Raw genomic sequence first — 24,767 nt, forward strand, 5'->3', positions numbered from 1 at the left:
ATGTCAATGCGCTCCTTGCGCTTGTTTTTGGAGGCGAGAATGGAGGGGGCTGGCAGAGGGACTGAAGGAGTTGCTTGGTTGCGGGATTCACAGCAGCAGTTACCTGTCATCTCCGTCATGTGGTCCTGCGGGATGCCCATCACTTTGTAACACGCTTCGATCTGCTGAGCGACCAGGGGCTTGGTCGGGGCCATGAATACGATCTTGCCCGAGGGGTACCAGCGGTAGAAGTTGTACATCACCACGGCCGCGATGAAAGTCTTGCCCAGGCCGGTGGGCAGGCACACCAGCGTGTTGTGGAAAAGCGCGGCCCGGGCCATGTCCATCTGGTAGGTCCGCAGCGGGTAGTTGCTCGGGTAAATCCACAGGTCGCCGGAGGTCGTGTCGAAGCCGGGGAGGGAGGCGGGCTGGGCCCGGCTGTCGGAGACCGGGGGGCCGGTGGTGGTGGTGCTGCTGCCGCCGCCGCCCAGGCTTTGCTCAGCCTCAAACACCGCCACCAGCAGCACGTCGTCATCCTCCTCTTCGCCTCCATCCTGCGGAGCGGGAGCGGCCGCTTCCCTCGGGCCCAGCGGCCGCTGCCTGGGCCTAGGCTCGCCGCCACTCCGGCCCTGGGGCTGGGATAGGGTGGGCTTGGTGCCCCAGCTCTGGAACAGCGTCCGCTGCCGCCCGCCACTCATTCGCAAAGCTTCTGTGCGACTTTATTCCGGTGCAGGGCGGGCGCCATGGTTTAACCGCTCGAATCTGCCGCCTCTCTCTGACGCAGCGAGGTCAAAGGCAAGGCCGCTGTTGCCAGGAAACTAACGGCAGGCTCGCGAGCCCTGGGGTTGTCACTCACAGTGTAGGACTGCTCCTGGGCACGGCCAAGGGTGCCATCAACCGATTCATGTCCTGGCAGCGGGCGGTCGAGGGGGTCGTTCAGCCCGACTGCCTGCCTCTCTTCCACAGTTACATCCGAGCCAAGGTGTCCCTGGAGATGGAGCACGCGGTGTCCACCGGTACGCTCACGGCCTTCCGCGAGAGGTGGGCACCGGAGGGACTGGAGTGCATCATCACCCTCGGCAACCAAATTTTAATTTGATCCATTTAATGTTTAAAGTTTAATTTGTGAATCTGTCGGTTTTAGTGCCCCCTTTAATCAAGGGGCACTTGATTTATGTTTCAACTAAAAATAGGTGTCACTCACAGTGCCAGTCGCTCATTGTCAACACCCGAAACTTTAAATTAAGCTTTGCTTAAAGTAGCCGTGACTCTGGGGGTGGACCTCGCGATTTTGATTCAGAAGGTCATGGGTTCGAGTCCCACTCCAGAGACTTGAGCACAAAACTCTAGACTGACACTCCAGTGCAGTGCTGAGGGAGCGCTGCACTGTCGGAGGTGCCGTTTTTCGGATGAGGTGTTAAACCAAGGCTCCGTTGGCTCTCTTAGGTGGACATAAAAGATCCCATGGCACTATTTCGAAGAAGCAAAGTTATCCCGGTGTCCTGGCTAATATTTATCACTCAATCAACATCACTAAAAAAACATTATCTGGTCACTCTCACATTGCTGTTTGTAGGAGCTTGCTGAGCGCAACTTGGCTGCTGCATTTCCTACATTACAACAGTGACTACTTCATTGGCTATAAAGCGCTTTGGGATGTTCAGTAGTCGTGAAAGGCACTATATAAATGCAAGTGTATCTTTCTTTTCTGGTTCTTAATTACCTTAAATCTATATCCTCTGGTTACCAACCCTTCTGCCGCTGAAAACAGGTTTCTCCTTATTTACTCGATCAAAACCCTTCATGATTTCGAACACCTCTTTCAAATCAGCCCATAACCTTCTCAGCTCTAAGGAGAACAACCCCAGCAATTCTAGACTATCCACGTAACTAAAATTAAGCAAACACACGTGTTCCCTTGTCAAGGGACACAACTAATAGAACACTAAATCATAAAACAAAATAAACTTATCATTGGACTAGGAGGAGGGCATTCAACCCCTCGAGTCTGTTCCGCTATTCAATGAGATCATGGCTAACCTGTATCTTAACTCCATCCGCCCACCTTGGCTCCATATCCTTTCATAACTTTATCTAGCAAAAATCTATTGATCTCAGACTTAATATTATCTACTGCTTTTTGTAGGAGAGAGTTCCACCCTTCTACCATCTTTTGCATGAAGAAGAGTTTCAGGACCCAAGTTTCGCCATGATTTGCTCCTGATTTTTAGGAGCAACTGGTGTAGAACGGAGTATTTTAGAAATCGGAATTCTCGCCATTTAGTTTGCTCCAGTTCTAGTCATTTAGAACAGTTTCACTTTGGAACAGAATTTTTTTTTCAAAAGGTGGCGTGTCCGGGTACTTACGCCTGTTTTCAAAGTTTCGTCAGTGAAATCTTACTCCAAACTAACTTAGAATGGAGTAAGTGAAGAGTTTTGTACGCTCGAAAAAACCTTGTCTACACTTTAGAAAATCAGGCGTAGGTTACAAATTAGGAGTAGGGAACGAGGTGGGGGGGGGGGGGAGGGAAGTCATTAAATTCTACAATCAATCCTTAGTTATACTTATACAAATATTATACAAATAAATCCAACCTGAATAAAAATTTATAAGCAAAGAAAAGATTAAATAAACCATGTTCCTACTTCTGTGAAATAGCAGCAGCCTTCAAGCTGCTGTACTTCAGGCAGGCCTTTCATGTTGAAGACAGGCAGGGGTGTGGCGTCAGTGTCTCGACGGCATTGGCAGCAAGCTTCGAGCTGAGCTGCGGTGCTTGAGGCAGGCCTTCATTCTCTTCGTGGCTGGCCGCGAAGAAGCAACACCCGGACGGACTTGAGGCTATTCGGCCATGGGATAGCAGCGACGTCAGTGGCTGGCCGGCAGCCAGCCAAAGAATCAGCAGCGGACCGTCGTGAGGCCATTCGGCCATAGGATATCAGCAGCGTCAGTGGCTGGCCGGCAGCCGAAGAATCAACACCTGACACACGCAGCTCTTTATGGTGCTTGAGGCCATTCGGCCACGCTTTAGGGGCGGCGTCAGTGGCTCGACAGCAGCCGAAGATACAGCAGCAGCCTTCGAGCTGTGAGGGGGACTGAGGCCATTTGGACAGGGAGAGGCAGCCACATCGACAGTTTTATATTTAAATTTGCAGAATGGGTGCTGCATTGTCAACACCACATATTATGCAATGGTTTGCCATCAATTCACTGCATAGGAGAGAATAGATTAGAGCTCACTGCACCAGGAACATCGTAGCCCGTAGGTTGATGGGCAGGAGACCTTACCCACGTCGACAATATCGAACCAGGCGCTCTTATTTCTCCAAACACACAGTCCTTAATTTGCATGCACCAATGCAGCACCGGTTCTGCAAGTTTAGCAGTGAAAAGCTGAACTCACTGATTTCAGCAGGTGATTTATTCAGCAGTGCTGCTAAAAGCACTCCCTCACACACAGAAATATCACAAAAATTAAATTACAAGCCTTTGCAGGGGTCCAAGAAACAAATCTTCACTTTTTCTGCAGTCCTTTTAAAAATGGCCGAGTGCCAATGTTTGAGACTGAGCATGCGCGCACGCTCCAACGCCCACGCGCAGGGTTGCCGGCACCACGAAGGCTAATTTAAATTGTACCCGCCCCCTGCTACTTAGAAAATCGGCGTGAGTGTTAGGCTCTGCCCCCTGCTGCGAAGAGCGCGCCGCACCAAGCAGACATCGAGCTCCAAGGAGCTCGAGAATATCGGAGTTTTTTTTAAGCACAGTTTTCGGCGCGAAAAACAGGCGCCCAGCTCGGAGGTGCGCCGTTTTCGCCGCGGGACGAAACTTGGGGCCATAACTTCTCTCCTGAATGACCTGGCTCTCATTTTAAGGTTATGTCCCCTTGTCCTAGACATCCCCTCCAGTGGAAAAAGTTTCTCTCTAACTATCCTATTCCGTTCAAAATCCTAAAAACCTCAATCAAATCACTCCTTTGCCTTCTATATTCCAGAGAATACAAGTCTAGTTTATGTAATATCTCCTCATAATCTAACCCTTGGAGCCCTGGTAACATTCTGGTGAATCTGCGCTGCACTCCTTCCAAAGCCAATGTATCCATTCTAAGGTGCGGTGCCCTGAACTGTACACAGTACTCCAGATATGGTCTAACCAGGGTTTTGTATAGCTGTAGCAAAAATTCCTCCCCTTTATATTCTAGCCCTCTAGATATAAAGGCTAACATTCCATTTGCCTTTTTGATTACTTTTGTACCTGACTACTACATTTTAGTAATCTGTGTACCTGGGCCCCTAAATTATCAAAGTAAATAATATTATTACACGTGTCGACTATGCGCTCCAGTTGGTGTGGTGCCCACTGGTCCCGGAAGTCTGCGCCACCCTTGCTGATGGTAAATCGTATAAAATGACAACTTTTTTTTGTTCATACTAATATTATTACATCAAAATGCTACAATGTTCTAGAACCATTATTTCCAGAAAATGTTTTGGGTGAAATTATTGGAATGGAAATAGACCCAGTGACATAAGGATGTGTTTAAACATGATTTCAATCACTGTACTATATGTTTGTAAACAAAATAGGTTTGCCTAATACTTTTTTATGTTTTTCTAAGTTTTCAATTATGCATTGTGATTTTGAAACAAATACTGATATTGCAGTAATAAAGCTACTCATATGTTGGGAATACCTTTAGGATTTGACCTAAAGTACAAAATTAAACTCTAACATTTTTGATTATAAATAAAACATTTTTATTCTGCTCAGTTTGCCACTTTTTCTTCCCATTCTCTATCCCATTCTCTGTTAACAAGCTCTGTAAATACTACAACATAAAAAAAGTCTAGCATTTATATAATGCTATATTACTTCTCAGAAACATCCTAAAACACTTTGCAAGAATTACTTAGATGTGCAGCTACTGTTGTTATGCACCATTTTGCACACTGCTAGAGCCTACAATGGATAGCCAGTTAATCTGGGATTTTATTTTGGTGATGTTGTTTGAAGTAGTATAATTACTTGTTCTTCCTCAAAATATTGTTATGCAATCTTTAACATTCAGCCAAACAGGTAAATGGGGGCCTTCATTTAATGTCTCAGCCAAAGGACAGCTGCTCTGACGTCACAGCAGTCTCTTAATACTGTCAACCTAGATTATATATGTGTTCAAGTCCTATGTGGAGCTTGAACCCACAATCTTTTGGCTCAGGCAAGAATACCATCAACTCATTGGAAAATTTTAATTGTACTTATAAGGATATGCATCTTCCTATGAGGGGATACATCCTTGATTTTATCCCATTTTCTCCTGTGGACCTCCTTCAGGGCATGCACCTCCTCCAGTTAAAAAGGCAGTCCACTCCAAGGCTACAACATATGCTGCTTTTGGGCATCCAGCATGCTGGTACATGAAAGTGGCCAATGGATCTCTGAATTTCCTTTCCTCTTGTGCAGTGATGCCTCCATTCAACATCTCCTTGCAGGGTACAGATTAAATCAGAGACTCAGCAAAGTGAGAAAATTACACTACTTCTGTTTGTTCTGGTTTTTTTGGGGTGGGAGGAATTAAAGTAACTTACACCAAGCACCATGGTGTGCAGCATATATTATTTTTTGAATGCTATTTGGAAAACAAACAAATATAGTTCTTATATAGAATGATACAGCACAGAAGGAGGCCATTTGACCCCCCGTGCTTGTGTTGGCTTTTTGAAAGAGTCTTATTAGTCCCATTCCCCTGCCCCAGCCCATGCCCCTGCAAAGTTTTACCTTCAAATATTTATCCCATTCCTTGTGAAAGTTATTATTGAATCTGCTTCCTCCATCCTTTCAAGCAGAGCAATCCAGATCATAAAAACTCGTTGTGTAAAAAACATTCTCCTCATCTCGCCTCTGGTTCTTAATTACCTTAAATCTGCGTCCTCTATTTACCAACCCGCTGCCATTGGAAACAGTTTTTCCTTATTTATTCTATCAAAACCCTTCATGATTTTGAACACCTCTATCAAATCTCCCCTTAATCTTCTCTGCTCTAAGGAGAACAACCCCAGCTTCTCTAGTCTCTCCACATAATTGAAATCCTGTAACTCTGGTACCATTCTATTAAATCTTCTCTGCACCCTGTCTAAAGCCTTGATATCCTTTCGAAACTGTTGTGCCCAGAATTGGACACAATACTCCATCACAAGGCACACGTCAGGAGTATAATGGAATACTCTCCACTTGCCTTGATGAGTGCAGCTCCAACAACACTCAAGAAGCTCTACACCATCCAGGAAAAAGCAGCCCGCTTGATTCGCATCCCATCCTTAAACATTCACTCCCTCCACCACCAGCGCACCACGGCTGTAGTGAGTACCATCTACAAGATGCACTGCAGTAACTCACCAAGGCTTCTTCGACAACACCTCCCAAACCCACGCATCTACCACCTAGAAGGACAAGGGCAGCAGGCGCATGGGAACACCATCATCTCCAAGTTCCCCTCCAAGTTACACGCTATTGTGACTTGGAAATATATTGCCATTCCTTCATTGTTGCTATGTCAAAATCCTGGAACTTCCTAACACCACTATGGGAGTACCTTCACTACATGGACTGCAGCAGTTCAAGTAGGTGGCTCACAACCACCTTCTCGAGGGCAATTAGGGATGGGCAATAAATGCCAGCCTTGCCAGTGACGCCCACATCCCAGGAATGAAAATAAAAAATCTGGGGCCTAACCAGTGTTTAGCATAACTTCTTTTATTTTGTACTCTATGTCTCTGTTTATAAAGCCATGGATCCCGTATGTCTTTTTAACGGCTTTCTCAACTTGTCCTGCCACCTTCAAAGATTTGAGTACGTGCACCCCCAGGTCTCTCTGTTCCTGTACTCCCTTTTAAATTGTACCATTTAACACATAAACTTGTTTATGGCATATTGAGCTTGAAGACTTTTACTCAAATTTACTGTAAATGCTTTTATTGTTAAGACAAAATAATTTTCAATTAACACAATGTTCAAAAAACTTATGAAAAAATATTATTTTCAAAAATGCAGCATTGTGATTCTATTAAAGTAACAAGAGTTAAACATTAATGATTGGTCAGGAGAAAGAGTTTTGTAAACTAGGCATGTGTATCAAGCAAATAACAGTGCTGTTGACTTTCTGTGAGTGACCTTCCTGCCAAGACACAAAGGTCTGTTTCACAATATTTCAACATTTTAATATTTCAAAAAAAACAAGAGAACAGTAAATCATAAATTGCAGATTACTCGCGGGGACAGCAGCTAATAAGTGGGTCCTGAAACTATTGGTAAAGTATTCAGCAAATCATGTTGCAGAGCACGGTACATTTTAGTGAGGCAGGATAGTCATTGATGTACAGCTTTGTAATGAATATTGTTAGTTTTATGTTTTCTTATTGGACATCTTCAGACTAGGACTAATTGTAAATAATCTAAAGGTTATTTTCTATCCTTTGTTATGCTATGCATTGATTATTCACTTCACCATACACAGGGTGATACAAAAATCATCCACAACCAATGTTCATGTGTAAAATACTATTTAATGGTCACTAACAAACAGCTTAAAGAAGTCCTAAAAGTTGTGCCGGGTGATGTATGGCTATAGCATGAAGAATGGGGTGATTCCACCATCCCATGCTCCCAGCTGTAACTTTAATTGAATTTGTCACACATTGTGAGAAAAATACAAGCCTTTATACATGTGACAAAACAAGTTTAGATTGCACTGAGATTTGAAGTCAGATCTTTGGACTCGAGAGTCATTACATCGACTTTATAGTTTTCGTGCTCTAAGTTTACTTTCACAGCTCGTGATGGATTCAATGGAGTTCGAATATTTTCTGTATGCAATTGAATGGGGTTTATTTGGAGACTTGTGCTCGCAGGAAGCGATCAGGAGTGCGGATTCATTCCCAATGAGCCAGATTTTGCTGGACCGGGGCATCTCGCGGCGTGCCCCGTTAGTTAGACTTGTTCGTGCACATTTAGGTTTTTAAAAATTTTGTCCACAAAGTTGCTGGAAGTGAGAGCTGATAACGGCACAGCGAGAACAACAGGGCATAAGAACTTAAGAAATAGGAGCAGGTGTAGGCTATTTGGCCCCTTGAGCCTGCTTTGCCATTCAATAAGATCATGGCTAATCTGATCTGATCATGGACTCAGCTCCACTTCCCTGCCCACTCCCCATAACCCTTTATTCCCTTATCGCTCAAAAATCTGTCCAGGAATAGCGGGAGAATAACGGGAAAACAGTGTAACAAATGAGTTGTTGAGAAATAAACAGAGGAAGGACTGAGAAGGACAATGAGTTTGAGTGGGTGAATTCAATGTCAAATCAGAAAGAGAAATAAAGAGAAGGAAAGAAAGATTGAATTGAGATAGGAAAAAAAGAGACAGATAGGTATAGTAAGGGAAAAAAGGGAAAATTAAAAATTTGACATTTTTAAAACCTCCTAAAACAATTTACAACATGAAAGAATGAAATTCCACGCATAATTGTTCACTTTCTGGGCAAGAGAGGTTGATTGGCTGTGATTAACAATTATTACATTGTTAAAAGAGTACTTGCGCTGTTAATTATTAGAGCGAACTTTCTGTGCCGAGTTTAATGGGCAATTAATGTGCAAATGCAACAATTTCAGGAAAATCACGGGGAGGTGAAAGGCGAGATGCTGTATTCGTGAAGCTAACAGCAGAATGGCACAAATCATCCAGCAACTTGTGGCAATTCGCAATTCACAGGGTACTCTTCCTCGCCACAAGTTGCTGGCCGATTTGTGCATTAATAACGGTGTGCGTTGTTCAGACACGTTATTTTTTTTCAGGAAATTCTAGCACAATATCTTTCCAGGGATAATGGTTTGTTCCTGTTATTTTTTTCTTCTCTCTTATTCCGAAAAATAGTAGCTACAAATAAAAATGTGCAACTGTTGAAACAGATGTAATGTTGGGCGACAGTAAAAACTGCACCAGTCATTCGTTTATTTGAGTAAGTGTTGCCCTACTATGTGTAAAATGCACCCTGTGTGTCAGTTGCTTCTTCACCTGTTGTTTGGTTTTAATAAAAAAATGGCTGAATTTGCTGAAAACTTGCACCTTGTTTCAGGAGGGAGAAAGGGATAGGCCGAGTAATTACAGGCCTGTCAGCCTAACCTCAGTAGTGGGAAAATTATTGGAAAAAATCCTGAAAGACATGATAAATCTACATTTGGAAAGGCAAGGATTAATTAAAGACAGTCAGCACGGCTTTGTTAAGGGAAGATCGTGTTTGACTAACCTGATTGAATTTTTTGAGGAGGTAACTAAGAGGGTCGATGAGGACAGTGCGTACAATGTAGTGTATATGGACTTTAGCAAAGCTTTTGATGAGGTCCCACATGATAGGCTGGTCACGAAGGTTAAAACCCATGGGATCCAGGGCAAAGTGGCTAGTTGGATCCAAAACTGGCTTAGAGGTAGGAAGCAAAGGGTAATGGTTGATGGATGTTTTTGTGACTGGAAGGATGTTTCCAGTGGGATTCCGCAGGGATCAGTACTGGGTCCCTTGCTTTTTGTGGTATATATCAACGATTTAGATTTGAATATAGGGAGTATGATTAAGAAGTTTGCAGATGACACTAAAATTGGATGTGTGGTTGATAATGAAGAGGAAAGTCATGGACTGCAGGAGGATATCAATCTACTGGCTAGGTGGGCAGAGCAGTGGCAAATGGAATTTAATTCGGAGAAGTGTGAGGTAATGCACTTTGGGAGGGCTAATAAGGAATGGGTCTACACATTAAGCAATAGGCCACTTAATAGTATAGATGAACAAAGGGACCTTGGAGTGCTTGTCCACAGATCCCTGAAAGTAGCAGGCCAGGTAAATAAGGTGGTTAAGAAGGCATACGGAATGCTTGCCTTTATTGGCCGAGGCATAGAATATAAGAGCAGGGAGGTTATGCTTAAATTGTATAATACTTAGGTTAGGCCACAGCTGGAGTACTGTGTGCAGTTCTGGTTACTGTATTATAGGAAGGACGTGATTGAACTAGAGAGGGTGCAAAGGAGATTTACTAGAATGCTGCCTGGAATGGAGAATCTTAGTTATGAGGACAGATTGGATAGCTGGGTTTATTCTCATTGGAACAGAGGAGGTTGAGAGGAGACCTCATTGAGGTGTACAAAATATTGAGGGGCCTGGATATATTGGATAGCAGGGGCCTATTTCCATTGGTGGAGGGGTGTATTACGAGGGGGCATTGTTTTAAGGTGGTTGGTGGAAGGTTCAGAGGGGATTTGAGGGGGGGGGCTACTTCACGTAGAGGGTTTTGGGGATCTGGCACTCACTGCCTGGAACAGTGGTGGATGCAGAAACCTTCACCACATTTAAAAGATGGTTGGATGGGTACTTAAAGTGCCATAACCTGCATGGTTATGGACCTAGAGCTGGTAATTGGGATTAGACTGGATAACCTCTTGTTGGCCGACGCAGATATGATGGTAAGTACTGCAGGGAATCGAATACGGCCAGGGTGATCTCCTGGACTAGTTTTGATCGCCTGGATGGGTCGGAGAGGAATTTTCCTGGATTTTATTTCCTCCAAATTGGCCTGGGTTTTTATCTGGTTTTTGCCTCTTCCAGGAGATCACATGGCTCCGGTTGGTGTGGAGTGTAGAATGTTTCAGTATAAGGGGTGTCGCAGTTGTGTGGGGCAGACTAATTGGGCTGGGTGCTCTTTACCTTTCCGCCATTGTTCATTGCTCATAGGTTTATATGTAACCTTCAGGGCTGCTGACCGAGGGCCGTGCGGCTCTTTGTCGGCCGGCGCGGACACGATGGGCCGAAATGGCCTCTTTCTGCACTGTAAATTTCTATGTTTCATAGTAATGGCGCATCTATGGTGTATGTCATTATTATGGCATGAGTGACTTACGCCATTACATAATCTACACCACTTTTACGTTGCTCCACGGAGACCCTCGCCGAAAAAGTTGAACAGCGAATTATATATCTGCCCCGGTTAAAATCAATGGCGAGATGGAGTTTGCTGAATTAATGTCATTATGATCGCGACTTAGACCATTGCAGAATGGCACTGGTGGCTCAATATGTTTGGTGCAATCACAGGAATTTTAGTTTACTGTTTAAATTAAGAAATAGATGTGTTGCCCTCATTAGTTGTTTTTTATCAGTCAGTGGTGCAGTGTTGACAGTGTTTAGGTTCACTGGTGCAATGTGCAAAGCAACAGAGATTATACATATCTGGTCGGAGCGGGTTGATGGTTTCTAGCCTTAAACTACCATCTGAATGAGACTTTTTTATATGTAATTCAGACCGCTAATCCTATGTGTTAGTGATCACAATGTGCCCATTTACACTTTATTAAAATCCAAGTAGTATCAGATATAGCATTCGAATTACAGATTGTTTGAGCAATTGACTAAAAGCATCTGGTTACCATGTTGTTCATACAACCTCAATGGAAAGAGAGGAGGGTCACTGTTCCATCGAATGAATTAATCAAAGAGATATAAAAATAGTCCTTCGGACAAATCAGCACCCTATAATTTGAATTTGTGCTTGTTTCTGCTCATCAGTTCAACCTTAAAAAATCTATTTTAAACACTGTGCCCAAGTAGCACCACATCGCAATGGGTTTTCCTTTGGCCATGAGTCACGTGGCTCCCGATCCGCCTCTATGTTCGCCACAACGTATTCTAATTATTTTTCCAGAAATTGTGGTGTAAATTTGCCACAGAATGATCAGGCAGCACAATGGTACAGGCTAAACCTCCCTTATCTGGAACCCTTTGGATCTGGCCTGTTCTGGATAAGGGATTTTTCCAGTCAAGAGTAGTCACGTTAAATCGGATGGTACACGTACTGAGCAAGGGGATATCGGGGCTGGCTGGCTTGGGGCTGGGAGTGCGGCAGAGAGATCATGCGGGGGGGGGGGGGGGGGGGTCAATGGATCGACTTCAATTTGTTTGTGTCAGAGTTCTGCGCATGCGCCACCCGATGGCCTGGAATGGTTCCGGACGAGGGTTGGTTCGGGATAAGGGAGTTTTGGATAAGGGAGGTTCAACCTCTATAACTTACGGCGTTTGTCATCAATATCACCATTGCAGCGAATTCCGGCCCATTTCTCCATTGCTAGCGAGGTAAAAGATAGCAAAATAATGTGGTTTTGCAAAAGAATGCCAGAAGGTAGTAGTTGAAAGATTGGCCTCTGATAGTGGAGTGGAGGGAGTAGGAACAAGAGGTAATCTAAAGTTAGGGGAATGGAGAGTGGCAGCTCCGAGGGGGTCTGTGCAGCACAGAAGAAATGTACCGTTGAAATACAGTGATTGTTTGGGAACAGGATAGCAGTAGAACTAAAATAGCACTGTATTATAGAACCATAGAGAAGAGGCAGTGGAAGTGAACAGAATGATCAACAGTGTCAAAGTTGGCAGAGAGGACATTGAGGGATAGGGAAGCGCAATCACACACGGTGTCATTGGTGACTGTGACCAGGGCAATCTCAGTGCTGCAGGCAGATGAGATACCAGATTGGAGAGATTTGATCAGGCAGTAATGAGAAAGGTGAGTATGTGTTAGGTGGCAATAAAGCACTCAATGACCTTTGAAAGAAAAGGCAGTTTAGGCATAGGGTGGTAGTTTGAAATAAAAATAGAGGAGTTGAAGGTGGACTTTTTAAGAAGTGAGTGGTGAAAGGACTGGCAACAATGCCGGGGTGGGGGGGGGGGGGGTGCGGAACAGTGTTCGCAAGCTTTTTAAAAATTTATGATTACATAAAAATAATTATTTGCACATGAATTAAATTATTGTAGAATAAATTACTATAATAAGACTTTCTAGCTTTAATGGAATCATTTCTCCGGCCCCTTTTCCTAGCCTAAGATATCCACTGACACCCTGACTGAGATCAGTTAGCTCAGCAGAGACCAAAGATCAAACTTTTATTCCAAAATGGTTCTAAATCCATCCTGAGCTGTCCCGACGGAGCTCTTTTCAATCATCTAATGGCTGCTAACAGTTGTACTCTATTGCAGACAGACACTCAATTTCTCAACATTCTCAAATAATTCCTTAGGGTAAATGTTGTGAGCTCCTGCGCCACTGGTACGACCTGACACGCAACCAATGCATAGTAGAAAATCACAGACGAGCAGCCTGTAATTTTCAATCAATTGAAGTTGCACCAATATGTACTGGCTGAGGCTCAGCTGATGTAATGGAGCCTCGTAAAATTAGCACATAAATATAGATCACTTAACATTAGACACTGAACTATCTGGGGATATTCGGAGTAAGTTAACTGTGGTATGCTTCTGAGTGGTTGGGTTAAAATAGCATTTGCAGAGAACTGGGAAGAGGTGACCTTACCAACATTTCAATATGCTAATTTATAGTATGGAGAATGAGGAGGGGAATCTAAGGAAAATAAGTTACAAAGGAGGCAGGAGAAGAATTATACTTTGAAATATTCAGATTTCTTCTATTAAAAACAGGGTTCAAAGCAAACTGGTAAAAACCATGCTGCATCCAGTCATTTTGCTGTTAATCGTTTCCTCAATCACTGGGACAGAAGCTTCTGCAGTGAAGAAGAGGCATCATGAAGAAGAACTTCAGAGTCATGGGCAAGAATCTGATCTGTCAATGGTTTCTTCTGCAAATGCTGATTTTGCTTTCAATCTCTACAAAGAAATTGCTAACCGGAGCACTTCTAACATTTTCTTCTCCCCTCTGAGTATTTCCACGGCTTTAGCCATGCTGTCTCTAGGAACCAGATCTGTGACTTGCGAGCAGCTTTTCAAGGGACTTCACTTCAAGAGTATGACACAGGAAAGAATAACACAAATGAACAGAGGCTACAAGCAACTTCTGCAGGCCCTGACGGCAGAAAACAGTGAGCTTCAGCTGATTACAGGAAACTCTCTTCATATTCAAAAGGGTTTTGCCGTATTGCCAGACTTTCTAAATGAGACTAAGAAGTTTTACAATGCTGAAGTGTTTACTTTGGATTTTAACCTGGATCCCCAAAACGCTAGCCAACAATTGAATGATTATGTGAAAAAGATGACAAAAGGAAAAGTTAAAGAGTTTTTTACTACAATTGATCCTTCAACTAAACTGTTACTTATTAACTACATCTTTTTTAAAGGTAAATCAACTTTTGATTTTGAATGTTTTGCCTGCTATATGTCTACTATTATAAAGAGCATTATTGCAGAAAAAATAGCTAAATGCACCATAGTTAACATTTTGCAAGATATGAAATTGTGTTTTCAACTATATTTCTAGAAGTTCTTCCTCTTTATGAATATAACTGTTACAAATAATTTTATTTAAAAATCTAATATTGAAACTTTAGCCAACACTATCTGCTCAATCATTCCAAAGACTCCATTTAGTTCTATCTTGTATTTCAGTGAAAGTGGATATTTTCATCATATAACATTGATACAAGAGCTGACTAGCATAGAGCCCTTTTCCAGTCTCATAACAAACCAAAGACCCATCAACTTCAAAGGCTGTTACATTACTTAGCAATTCAAACAAGGTCTCTCATTAAAAATATAATTAAATCACTGAAAAAATGTGCAGTTCAAATAAAATAAGCTAAATTGCGAACTAAAATGGATGAAAAGCTCAAAGTCTGGTATACACGGAAGTAGATCATGAGTAATTATTTACAGAATAGGAAAATACAGATATTTACATCCCAGAATTATGTACCAAGATGTCACCAGAATCAAATCGATACAAAAAAAATGTTACTAAGTGTAGTCTTCATGTGAAGCCGAGTTAGAGAGCAGTGGATAAATGGACCGTGATGCAGACATCATTCAATCTCCATTTTAAAATCATATGTTCTGTTTTGATTGATTTGATATTTTTTATAGTTAGATAGAAAAATTGATGGTATTTTGGGAAAAAGAGTTGGTTGGAGCACAGGACTTCTTCTGTAGTAGAGGCTGCAGAGTTGGGAAACACAAAATTGAGGTGCAATAGTGGCACCACTGGTGGGAGGGTGTAATTACAATGGGACAAGATTATATTGGCTGATTTCTTTATAAATATGGACATACACATTTATTAAAGCAGCAAATAAAGTTTTGCAGATATAAATTATATATATATATCCTTGAGTTGCTAATACTAACAGTAACAATAACACTTGCTATTTATACTCTTTCCCCCCCCCACCCCAAAGGATGGCATTTGTAACCCCTAAATATTACAAGAAAACTAGTTATTCTTCCTCGCTCCAGAAATAGCGCTGTTACCTCTCCCAGCCTTTTATAACAAATACAGATTTAAAAATATAATGCAGGAGAGATATTCTAGTATTTTTAAATAAAACATGTTTTGACTGTGTTTCGGGCAGTCTTACTTATTACATCTTCAAAACATATTGAAGATACTTTTCTGCATAAAACAGATAATAGAATCATAGCAATTTACAGCACAGAAGGAGGCCATTCAGTAATGATCCTGGTGGCTTCCCGGGCCTCACTATATCAGCAATCAGGTTTATTTCCATGGCAGCCATGGAAGAAGCTGAGTTGATCCGACCAGACCTAGGAAACCATCAGGATCATTACTGAGCGTACCGTTGGCAATTTGAAATAGCACTTGAGATGTCTGAACAGATCAGAGTCGCATTACAGTGCAGCTCCTATAAGGTTTTCAGGATCATTGTCGTCTGCGACATGTTCTTTAAACTTGCTCCATGAAGAGGCCTAACCATGAAGGAGAAGAACAATCTAAAAACAATGCTACAGTAAAAAAAAAAATTCCATTTAAATAGCGCCTTTCATGACCTCAGGATGCCCAAGTGCTTTACAATCAATGAAGTACTTTTAAAGTAGGAGGAAGAGTGGGCATGATGATGAAGCTTCTCATACAGCGCCTTAATTAAGCAGCAGTTGAAGTATTGTGTACCATTTTGGCACCCCATATAGGAAGGATATAGAATCAATGAAAATGGTGTAGCCTAGATTCACTAGGATATTACCAGGACTCAGGGGCTACAGCTATAAAGGGAGACTTGAGAAGTTAGGATTATTTTCATTCGAGTTGAGAAGGTTGGTAGATCATTGTGTTCCAACTAAGCTGATGAACGGCAATGCATAATAAGATTGTCCCCAATACAGCTTAGCATGGTTCAGCATAAAATGACTTACAGGGTCTGAGGGCAAATGTGGCAATGCGACTTGTGGCAGGTTCTAGACATTCCAAACCGTATTTTAGTCTTTGTATAGCTGCTTTCTTGAGGCCAGACGTCTTCTTCCTCACATTTCTCTAGGTCCACGAAGCACTTGACACTGCATTCACCTTGCTTGTTCCTAAGCCTGTTGCTGTAGGTGCTTCTGGGGAAGGTCCCCATCTATTCTAAATTCCATTCTATTAATGAATAGTACCGCATAGAGGGAGGCCATTCGGCCCATCGAGTCTGCACTGACTCTTTTAACAAGCAACCCAGTTAGTCCCACTCCCCCACTCTTTACCAATAACCCTGCAATGTTTTTCTCCTTCAAGTATTTATCCAATTCCCTTTTGAAGGCTACTATTGAATCTGTTCCCACCAGCTTTTCAGGTGGTGCATGCAAAATCCTAGCCACATTGCGTAAAACATTTTTTCTTCATATCGCCTCTTCAGCCATTGAAAACAGTTTCTCTTTATTTACTCTATCTAAACCCTTAATGATTGTAAACATCTCTATCAAATCTCCTCTGCTCTCAGGAGAACAACCCCAGCTTCTCCAGTCTATCCATGTAGCTGCAATCCCTCATCCCTGGAACCATTCTAATTTCTCTATAATTTCTCTCCTCTTCCCAGTTTCTCTGGATAAGCACTTGCAGCACCTCGTCATCAAATTTGCTCTTCCATGGCCTGGATACCTGCATTGTACAGTAATCTTTGTAGAATAAGCACCTGCCCTGCTTTCCCCAGTGCTAATGTTGGGCTAATGCTTATTATCTGTGAATTGTTATCAATAATAACTCTTTAGAGATAATGTTACAACAGCTGAAGCGCTTACTGCCATTCTGATAACATTTTTAAGTCTGTGAAATAATTCAATCTCAACCGGGACTGCTAAATTTAAACAGGCAACCCCACAGGTTAAAAGCTGCAATGTTTGCATTGTAAAACGATTGCTGCTTTACTACCAGAAGTCAACCATCGACAGCGTCATGCCAAAGGGTTGACACGAGACTCCCTAAGCAAGCGCTCTACTTGGAACTTCTACACAGCAAGTGAGCCCCAGGTGGGCAGAGGAAACATTTCAAGGACACCCTCAAAGCCTCCTTGATAAAGTGCAACATCCCCACTAACACCTGGGAATCCATGGCCTAAGACCACCCTAAGTGGAGGAAGAGCATCCGGGAGCTGCCCACCCTTTCCTTCAACCACTGTCTGCCCCAGCTGTTAGAGAGACTGTAATTCCCGCATTGGACTGTACAGCCACCTGAGAACTCACTTTTAGAGTGGAAGCAAGTCTTCCTCGAAATCGAGGAAGCTGCCTATGATAATGATGATGATTAAAGGGCCGAAATTCCCGAGTTCCTGTTCCACCACTAGACGATCTGGGGAGTAGGACTCCCTGACATCTGCTGGTGAGTAGGCTGGCCCCATCCTAAAGGGATGGCATTATTAGCATCTTTGGGTTGAGTGCGTGGTGCCTGCAAGGATGCATCAGCAGTACCCAACCCAGTGGAGGCGGAGAATGTCAGAGATATCTCCATGCTTCTCCACGTAGCAGAGAAGACCCAGGTAGGGCCTCACAGTAAAATAGCCACACAACTCTTCAGCTCCCACAGGAACAATCCAGCCATCCTTGTAAAGTGGCTGATTCCCTATCAGATGATTTATTTTTTCCCCACAGGCATTTTGGGGCCTTTACCAGACCCCAAATGGAACACACCTGTTCTCAACTGGCAAGGGGTCCGTTGGGCAATCAAGTAGTGGAATTTCCTAGGAAGTCCAGGAGCTCCCCGAGACATCCCCCCTTTGAAGTTGGGGTGCCAGGCGAAAGATCAGCCCTGCTTTGCCCCACTGAAATTTCCTGGCATTTTCTTCAGGGGACCGAATCCTGTTGGAAATGAGTTCGGCTCCATTTTCCCTCACCAAGTTTTAACGGAGATGGACCCAGGGCTGGTGTAGAATTTCAGGCCCCAAGTATGTTCTAACAGTGTAACAATGATCTCACACATTCTGTCCACTTACTACTACTTTTTGTGCTTTCAGAATCAATTTATGAGAATTAACTTTTGCTATGTTATCAAACTCTGCCATATTTATGTCTGACAGGAAAATGGAAGCACCCATTTGATCCAGCAGCTACAGAAGAAACATTCTTTAATGTGAACACAACCACAAAAGTAAACGTTCAAATGATGTACCAAAAAAATCGGTTCAGTATGATATCCGACCAAGATTTTTTCAGCAATGTAATAAAACTTCCTTATATTGGAAATGCATCTATGATCGCCATCTTGCCTACAGAAGGAAAACTAGAACATGTGGAACAAAATCTTTCCCGGGAAAAATTTGAAGAGTGGCTCCAGCAACTTGGCTATAGCAAGTAACTAAAATCTCATTCCAAACAGTTAGTTTAATGAAGATCTTCATCAAATTGGTATTTGTACCTGTACAAGTGTCATTTGTTTAAAAAAACTTTTGCTTTCTTTCTCCCTTCTGTTCAAAATTTTGTTGAGCAGAAAATTACTTAGGCTCTTCTTTCCAAAACTATCACTATCGAAGTCATACGAGTTGAAAAATATCCTAACGGAAATGGGTGTGAGAGATTTATTTACATCCAATGCCAACCTTTTAGGTATAAGTGAAAATGAAAATCTGCAAGTTTCACAGGTAGGTTGCCGGTTTAAGCTCATTATGATGGGACACATTTTCTTCTGTTCTTGCAGATGCACATTTGGGACGTGCATATGTGTATTTTAATCAGAATGAAAATAAGAATATTTCTTCCCAACTTCAACTTTTGTTAATCAATTGAAATCAAACCTACAATTTTCTGGCCGTGTGGTCAGTTGAATGATTTTGACGGGCTTTGCTCAGAAATCCACAACAGCACTGGCCCTGAGTGAAGGAGGAGAGCAGCACTGCTGGGAGTGAGAACTGCCCGGCACTGCTGCTGACAAACCTGTACTGCTGCCTGAGATTTTTGTTAAAACTTCTCACAAACTCTCTGTTGGATCGTCTTTTTCTACCATAGAAGGGACAGGAACTGGAGTTCCATGGGCTGGATAACAGCAGGAAAGGGCCAGGTTTAACCTGCAGGCCAGACACCACCATCTTACAGTGAATGGTGGTGGACCATTAAACAACTAAAGGGAGGAGGAGGCTCCATGAATATCCCCATCCTCAATGATGGCGGAGCCCAGCACATGAGTGCAAATTACAAGGCTGAAGCGTTTGCAATCATAAGTAAGAAGTATTGAATGGATGATCCATATTGGCCTCCTCCTGAGATCCCCACCATCATAGAAGCCAGTCTTCAGCCAATTCGATTCACCCCACGTGATATCAAGAAACACTGAGCACTCTGGATATAGCAAAGGCAATGGACCCTAACAACATCCCGGCTGTCGTGCTGAAGACTTGTGCTCCAGAACTAGCCATGCCTCTAGCCAAGCTGTTCCAGTACAGCTAAAACACTGGCATCTATCTGACAATGTGGAAAACTGCCCAGGTATGTCCTGTCCACAAAAGGCTCAACCATCTTCAGCTGCTTCATCAATGACCTTCCCTTCATCATAAGATCAGAAGTAGGGATGTTCACTGACGACTGCACAATATTCAGTGCTTTTCGCAGCTCCTCAGATAATGAAGCAGTCCATGCCTACATATGGCAAGACCAGGACAACATTAAGGCTTGGGCTGATAAGTGGCAAATAACATTTGCGCTACACAAGTGCTAGGCAATGACTATCTCTAACAAGCGAGGGTCTAACCACCGCCCCTTGACATTCAACAGCATTACCAACGCTGAATCCCTCACCATCAATATCCTAGGGGTCACTATTGACCAGAAACTTAACTGGACCAGCCACATAAATACTGTGGCTACAAGAGCAGGTCAGAGGCTGGGTATCCTGCGGCGAGTGTCTCACCTCCTGACTCCCCAAAGCCTTTCCACCATCTACAAGGCACAAGTCAGGAGTGTAATGGAATACTCTCCACTTTCCTGGATGAGTGCAGCTCCAACAACACTCAAGAAGCTTGATACTATCCAGGACAAAGCAGCCCACTTGATCAGCATCCTATCCACCACCTTAAACATTCACTCCCTCCACTACCGGCGCACCATGGCTGCAGTGTGTACCATCTACAAGATGACCTGCAGCAACTCGCTAAGGCTTCTTCGGCAGCACCTCCCAAACCCGCAACCTCTACAACCTAGAAGGACAAGGACAGCAGGTGCATGGGAACACCATCACCTGCAAGTTCCCCTCCAAGTCACACACCATCCTGACTTAGAAGCATATCGCCATTCCTTCATTTCGCTGGGTCAAAATCCTGGAACTCCCTCCTTAACTGCACTGTGAGGGTACCTTCACCACACGGACTGCAGCGGTTCAAGAAGATGGCTCATCGCCACCTTCTCAAGGGCAATTAGGGATGGGCAATAAATGCTGGCCTCGCCAGCAATGCCCACATCCCATGAACTAATTTTTTTAAAGCTGGAAGCAGCTGGGAATTCAGTGCTAATGCAGTGAAATAAATAAGGTGACCCTGCTGCTTCTGGAAGCGCTGAGACTCATCCCAAAGATTACTTTTGTTTGTGTCTCTGGACACAACTGCACTGGGCCAACACTATAAATGCTACTTATGGGGCTAAAATCTATCATCTTTTCGGGCTCTGGACAGACTAGCACAGTGCCTACATATACAATCCAGTGATCCAGTTTTGGGCATCCCATTATAGAAAGAACACTAAAGCCATAGTGTACTGCATTGATTCACTAGAATACAAGGGTTGGTGAATTCAGTGGGGGCTGGTGACCTTTTTGACATGTGAGGCACCACTAAACATGTCTAATCAAGCTAGCTTGTTACCGTGACAACAAGCCATTTGCACATGTGCAATGCATTTTATTTTCTTGTTGGTAGTGATCTTTTATTATAAGAAGAATGCAAGGTCAAAGAAAAGATTGTAGGAAACTGACAAACAGATGGGAGGAGAGGAAGCCTATAATCACTTTAGCAAATACAGCTCTTTTTCTTGAACTCGTTCTTCCCGACATTGCCCTATAAAAAAGACCTGGCCACTATAAATGGAATCAAGAGGAGCGAGGAGGCTCATCATTAATGTAACACAATAGCGAAATTAACCAGGTAAACAGAAAAATAACCATTGCTTTTACATAAGAACATAAGAATTAGGAACAGGAGTAGGCCATCTAGCCCCTCGAGCCTGCTCCACCATTCAACAAGATCATGGCTGATCTGGCCGTGGACTCAGCTCCGTCCGCACCCCATAACCCTTAATTCCCTTATTGGTTAAAAATCTATCTATCTGTGATTTGAATACATTCAATGAGCTAGCCTCAACTGCTTCCTTGGGCAAAGAATTCCACAGATTCACAACCCTCTGGGAGAAGAAATTCCTTCTTAACTCGGTTTTAAATTGGCTCTCCTGTATTTTGAGGCTGTGCCCCCTAGTTCTAGTCTCCCCGACCAGTGGAAACAACCTCTCTCTGCCTCTATCTTGTCTATCTCTTTCATTATTTTAAATGTTTCGATAAGATCACCCCTCATCCTTCTGAACTCCAACGAGTAAAGACCCAGTCTACTCAATCTATCATCATAAAGTAACCACCTCATCTCCGGAATCAGCCTAGTGAATTGTCTCTGTACCCCCTCCAAAGCTAGTATATCCTTCCTTAAGTAAGGTGACCAAAACTGCACGCAGTACTCCAGGTGCGGACTCACCAATACCCTGTACAGTTGCAGCAGGACCTCCCTGCTTTTGTACTCCATCCCTCTCACAATGAAGGCGAGAACCCCTTGGTCAAATCTATAGGAGAGTCACACACAATCTCCAGCACCTATCTGATGAGTCACTTACTAGATAAACTACAGTTAAGAGAAGAAACTTGAGATACTGGGACTATTTCCAATAAAGTTGAGAAGGCCAATAGAAGATTTAAAGGAGATTTTTTAACTATAAAGTATTTTGATGGGGTGAGTAGGGAAAGATTGGGCATAATTTTGACCCCCAAAAACAGGTGGGTTGGGTTGTAGTGAGATGTAAAACTATTTAAAATTTCAAACCCAACCCCAACCCGCCCACTATAATACCAGGGCTGATGAATTCTGGGGGGGCTGAACAGAGGCGGGACAGGGGGTGAGCAGAAAACCCGGAGGGCGGGTTGGCCATTTAAATATTTTAATGAGGCTGGGAGCCTCACAATTAAATTCCCTTATAGGTTTAACCCTGGCCGGTTGGGTTTCCCAAGCCTCAGGCAACCCGGCAGTTTAAGGGAGGAAAGGACTGTTTCAGGGAAAAGGTAAGTGCCTTTACAGCACTGCTTGTTGGCCAACAGGAGCAGGAGTGCCCCCCAGCCCCCAAGCTTACCTGTTTCCCTGGCGTTGCACTCCCAACCCCACCCCTCCAGAATCTGACTGCCCGGGGTCAGAGATAGGACCCCCCCCTGGGGTCAGGGGTCGCCATCTCCCCCCCCCCCGGGGTCAGGGATTGCCATCCCCCCCCCCCAACCAATACACTCGCACTAGCAGCTGCAGGTGCCCTACCTGCTCCTGCAGCCTGCTCCAGAGTGGTCCCCACCCGACTGGGAGCCAAGCCACTGAGGATCAACAGTAGGAAAATTTTCTTTATGCAGAGTATTGTTGGGGAATGGGAATAGCTGAGGCAGAGACCATTGTATCTTTATAGAGGAAAAATAAATAAATGCCGATAATGACCTTGGAGCTTCTCCAGCTCTGCCTCTGCAAATTTGGCGGAAGTTCGGTGGACAGCCCGTTTACGCCCATATCTGGGGTTTCCGCTGAATTTCCACCAATGTTACTGTAGCAAAACAGGAGCAACTCCAACAAATTCTTAACAAAACATGTGAAGCAGGGGAAGATACAGGGCTATGGTAGGAGAGTTTGGATTGCACGATGGGCTGAGTGGCCTCCTGTGTTGTGAAGTTTTATGGCTGTATGATACTGATTGCTTGCCTTAGTAAACCTTTTCCAACCATCAGGGAAAGTCAGGGCCAGAAAATTAAGGCACACATCATAATTTACAGTACATTTGTAACTGTAAGCTCAATTTGGCTAATATCTATTTATTTAATACCTTTTTAATTTTATTTCATAAGGTTGCTCATGAAGCAGCGCTGGATATTGATGAGAAATCCACTGAGGCAGCTGCAGTTACTGAAGTAAAAATTGTTCCACTGTCAACGCAGAAATCAATCAGATTTGACAAACCATTCCTTCTGATTATCTATGAAGAAAACACAAACAACATACTCTTTTTTGGAAGAATAAAAGATCCATCCAAGAAACGTTGAATCTAAATTGTACAGTAAAGAAATCAGGCCACTCCTTAATTTTAGGGCTTGAAATGATCGACATATATAATCAACCCAATATTATGATACATCACCATTGTAATTAGTTCATAATTTTTTTCAGAAATTGGTGGAAATCCATCAGCATCTGCAAAGAGAAAATACAGGTTAACCTCTTGGCTGTAACCCTTCATCAGAACTGAAAGCAGAGTTAAACCAACATTTTAGTAGGATTAGGGGAAAGTAAAGGTGAACATTTGATACTCCAATCAGAGAGAGCAAGTTAATAGGCAAACTGCTCAATGGAAAAACTGGAAAAATGTTAAAGAAAAATTCTCAGAGACATTAAAAGACCAAAAGAACACTCAAGTAGCTAAAATACATACAAAAATACCAGCTGGTCCATCAAGCCTGTTCTATATGACACACTGTACCTTCATCAACATCTCTCCCCAACACACACGCACACACACACGTAATCACAGAGTAAAAAGCTTAAGGCCAATATAGAAAAAAATCCTCTGGGAAATTTCTCTCTGGTTATGGAAAGGATCAGACGAAAAAAATACAAGAAAATTGGGGAAAAGGGGAGAAAATAAAAAATGCACTCTGCAGGTGCAGAAGGTGTGAAATGGGACCAGAAAATGCTGGAAGTACACAGTAGGTTTGCTGGTCTCAAAAGGACTAAAACAGACCAATATAAACCCTCCAGCTCTCCCTTGCTGGAACTGTATTATGACAGAGGGTCTACACTCAAAAGATCAAATCACTACCCTCTCCCTGAATGCCAACGGACCTATCCCACAATCGTAACATCCCTTGCTGTAAAGTAAAGGGGGATATAGCTACAGTGTGGTTAATAAAATGTTCAGACTGGAGGGCTACAATGTGTCCAGGAAAAAGATGAGATGCTGCTCCTTTGCAGTTTTTTTCTTTTCCTTATTTTCTGTTTTATTGATCAACCGAAATTAGGTAATTAGCACTTCAAAATAAATGTGCATAAAATTCATGAAGCACAATGATCTGTTAGCTCAATCTTATAAAACAGAATGTGGACATGTGTGTTTCTTAATCTTCCCCCTTTTGCAGCCACAATAAAAAATAACTAGACTTTCTAGTGAAATGTTATGCTTTCATACTCGTGGTTGATTTTAAGGAGGAAGACACAGCATGATGTATTACTGAATCAGGCTGCAATCTAATGTTTCAATATTTATCAGCCACCAATAATGTTT

The 24,767-nt window shown here is 43.0% G+C and overlaps 2 protein-coding genes across 4 annotated transcripts in view; one reads left to right on the forward strand and one right to left on the reverse strand.

Annotated features, from left to right (window-relative positions):
* fancm (FA complementation group M) overlaps nt 1-739 on the reverse strand; it is a 175,910-nt gene extending 175,171 nt beyond the window's left edge. For all 3 annotated transcript variants that reach the window (XM_070879411.1, XM_070879410.1, XM_070879412.1), the window contains exon 1: nt 104-739. In XM_070879411.1, coding sequence (XP_070735512.1) covers nt 104-677 — 574 coding nt within the window. In that variant the 5' untranslated portion in view covers nt 678-739. The remainder of the gene's footprint in view (nt 1-103) is intronic.
* LOC139263391 (alpha-1-antiproteinase-like) lies at nt 260-24,767 on the forward strand. The gene is made up of 4 exons (XM_070879417.1): nt 260-329; nt 18,299-18,572; nt 18,709-18,859; nt 23,338-24,767. The coding sequence occupies exons 2-4, from the start codon at nt 18,382-18,384 to the stop codon at nt 23,530-23,532; spliced, it is 537 nt and encodes a 178-aa protein (XP_070735518.1). The 5' UTR covers nt 260-329; nt 18,299-18,381; the 3' UTR covers nt 23,533-24,767.

The sequence above is a fragment of the Pristiophorus japonicus genome, chromosome 4 (genome assembly GCF_044704955.1).
Source record: "Pristiophorus japonicus isolate sPriJap1 chromosome 4, sPriJap1.hap1, whole genome shotgun sequence".
In the NCBI taxonomy this organism is placed as follows: Eukaryota; Metazoa; Chordata; class Chondrichthyes; family Pristiophoridae; genus Pristiophorus; species Pristiophorus japonicus.